We start from the raw sequence: 2333 nt of genomic DNA on the forward strand, positions 1-2333 counted from the left end.
TTTCGACAATAACGATAACATCAATTTTGGGTATTCTTAACAACAACAGTTCAATTTCATCCCATTTGTTCCTTATACTTCTCGCGTTGATATACAATATAGAAAAATTCTTTGTTTTCGAATGTAAGCTTGACTGGATATTTACATACTCATCTATACTGTCAAAAGTGTTTTCACTTATGTTTATTCTAAATATTGAAGTATCCAGTGGTGCCCACCCCCTCTTATGTCCATGACGCACCCCCCCTAATTGTCTATCCGTAGGTGTTCTTCCATGAAAAAAATCTTCTTTTCGATTAATTTTACCCCCCCCCATCAAACATATTTATATAGATTTTTAACCCCCCCCAAATATTTCAATGACGCAGTTTGCGTCATAGCCCCCCCTTGTGGGCACCCCTGAAGTATCGTTATATAAATTGTAATCCATAAACTGCCTTAAACTATAACATGGTTTTCAATTGCGGAACTTTTTTAATATCATCATCATCCCTTATCCACACCGCTGGGGAATTTTCATGTTGTCTTACGTACACTTTACAGTCCTTCACCCACACGTATTTGACCTCAGGTCGGAGGTCCCTTGCCTTCTTGTGCAGAGTCTTGTTGTACGCTGTAAGATGTTCATTAATATATATCTTCTTTGGGGCCTTCTTAATGCCAATATCTACACTTGTTAAGTTTGGTTTGGATTTCCTCGTTGCTAGCACCGCTTCTTTCTTCCATCTCTTAACAAAACGTACAATGATAGGCTTTTCACATTCTTCTTTTCGAGTTGGAATACGATGCACTATATCTAAGTCCTGTTCTGTTATCGTTACCCCCAATGCTTTGCCAAGATTGATTATAGTCGTATAAAGATTTTCACCATCTTCTGGGACACCATGAATCTCAAGGTTTTTCCTTCTTTCGTATTGGTTCAACTCTTTTAGTTCTTTCTTACTTGCACTCTTATTTGAACATTCATTAATTCCATTCTTCAGTTCTTTTATATCTATCTTGAGTTCTTCGAAGACAGCGTCTTTGAATTGCATTGCTTTCAATATGTCTTCATTTTCCTTAACCACTGAGTCCAATTTCGTTTCCAGTTTGCTGTAGTTTTTAGATAGTTTTTTGAAATTATCTGAGAACTCTTTCCTTAATGCATCCAACTGTTCTTAGATTTGCAGAGACTGGTTTTTCAAGCTACCTCTCATATCGCAGTCCTCCCGGCCACAACTCCAGCGAGCACGATAGTCTTTGAGCAATTTGTCATATTCTCCCTTCGATATTTTGAGACAGTTCTTATACACAGATATTTTGACACGTATATGCTGGGAATGCGTCCGTAGTGAGCAGACACGTTTGTGAAGGTAAGCGCATAATTGAAGATTTGTTTCAGCATTTACTAATACGACTTATTCTCTGTATCACTGTCCGTGTCTGTATAAACACGTCAAGTGGAGCGGCTTTTTAAAGTTAACCCTTCAGTTTTCCATCTTATTTTTCGCTGTACAGTTTGCTGTCCACGCCAATAATACTGACTGGAGAACTTCAATGTAATGTTTATATTTCCTTGGATAATGTAGCACATAGTGAATCAACACAGCTGTAACCTAACAGTAAAGTAAGTGTTGACTTCCTTAACTCAGTCACGGAATCGATATTTGAAAAAAAATCGTGGAGAGTGCAGCGTTAGCGAGGAGTAGAAGCGCAAGCTCGAAATTTGAATTTAGAGTTTTTAAATATTTGACCTTCGATTTGAGCTTGATGTCAGAAATTGGAACCAGCAACAATCCATTTCTCGTATGATAGGCTAATACGTAGATTTTTTTTTAAACGTAAGTCCGGTTTAACCGATAATTTTAATGATTTTCATAATACTAAAATACAGGGAGAGACATAAGTCGGTTAACACTCCTGCGCACACGAACGGCTTGGCATTCACACTCGGTTCATGGTATATGTTGTTCGGGTGGGTAATGGGCCATATTGCACGAGACGGTTGCCATGGCAGCCATCTTGGATTCAATTTTGTGTTTTTAAATGTGAAGGGGTATGTGGAGTATCATTGACTCGAGCTCAATCTAAGGGAAATTTTGGTGTAGTCCATTTTCATCTATCACTATTGGTTAATAAGTTATTGGGTCACAAAGGGTGGAAATTTGGCACTACAGCATGTTTTCTTTGTTCCAGGTGCTGTAAGATGTCGCTAACAATCCCAGAACGAATCGAGATCGTGGAGAAGAATAGTGGACGATCTACCAGGGTGATTGCGGCTGAGTTTAATGCATCCCACCCAGAGAGAGAGAACATCTCACACGTTGAGTGTTCTAGTTGTTGAAGAAGTTCCA

At 38.7% G+C, this 2333-nt stretch overlaps 1 protein-coding gene across 1 annotated transcript; it reads right to left on the reverse strand.

Moving 5' to 3' along the window:
- Positions 1–443: 443 nt before the first annotated feature.
- On the reverse strand, positions 444–1034 carry LOC145661040 (uncharacterized). Its single transcript, XM_081726477.1, has one exon. It carries the CDS (start codon positions 1032–1034, stop codon positions 444–446), a length of 591 nt encoding a protein of 196 aa, XP_081582603.1.
- Positions 1035–2333: the final 1299 nt, after the last annotated feature.

Source organism: Thermobia domestica, chromosome 9, assembly GCF_964235325.1.
Source record: "Thermobia domestica chromosome 9, izTheDome1.hap1.1, whole genome shotgun sequence".
Taxonomy (NCBI): domain Eukaryota; kingdom Metazoa; phylum Arthropoda; class Insecta; order Zygentoma; family Lepismatidae; genus Thermobia; species Thermobia domestica.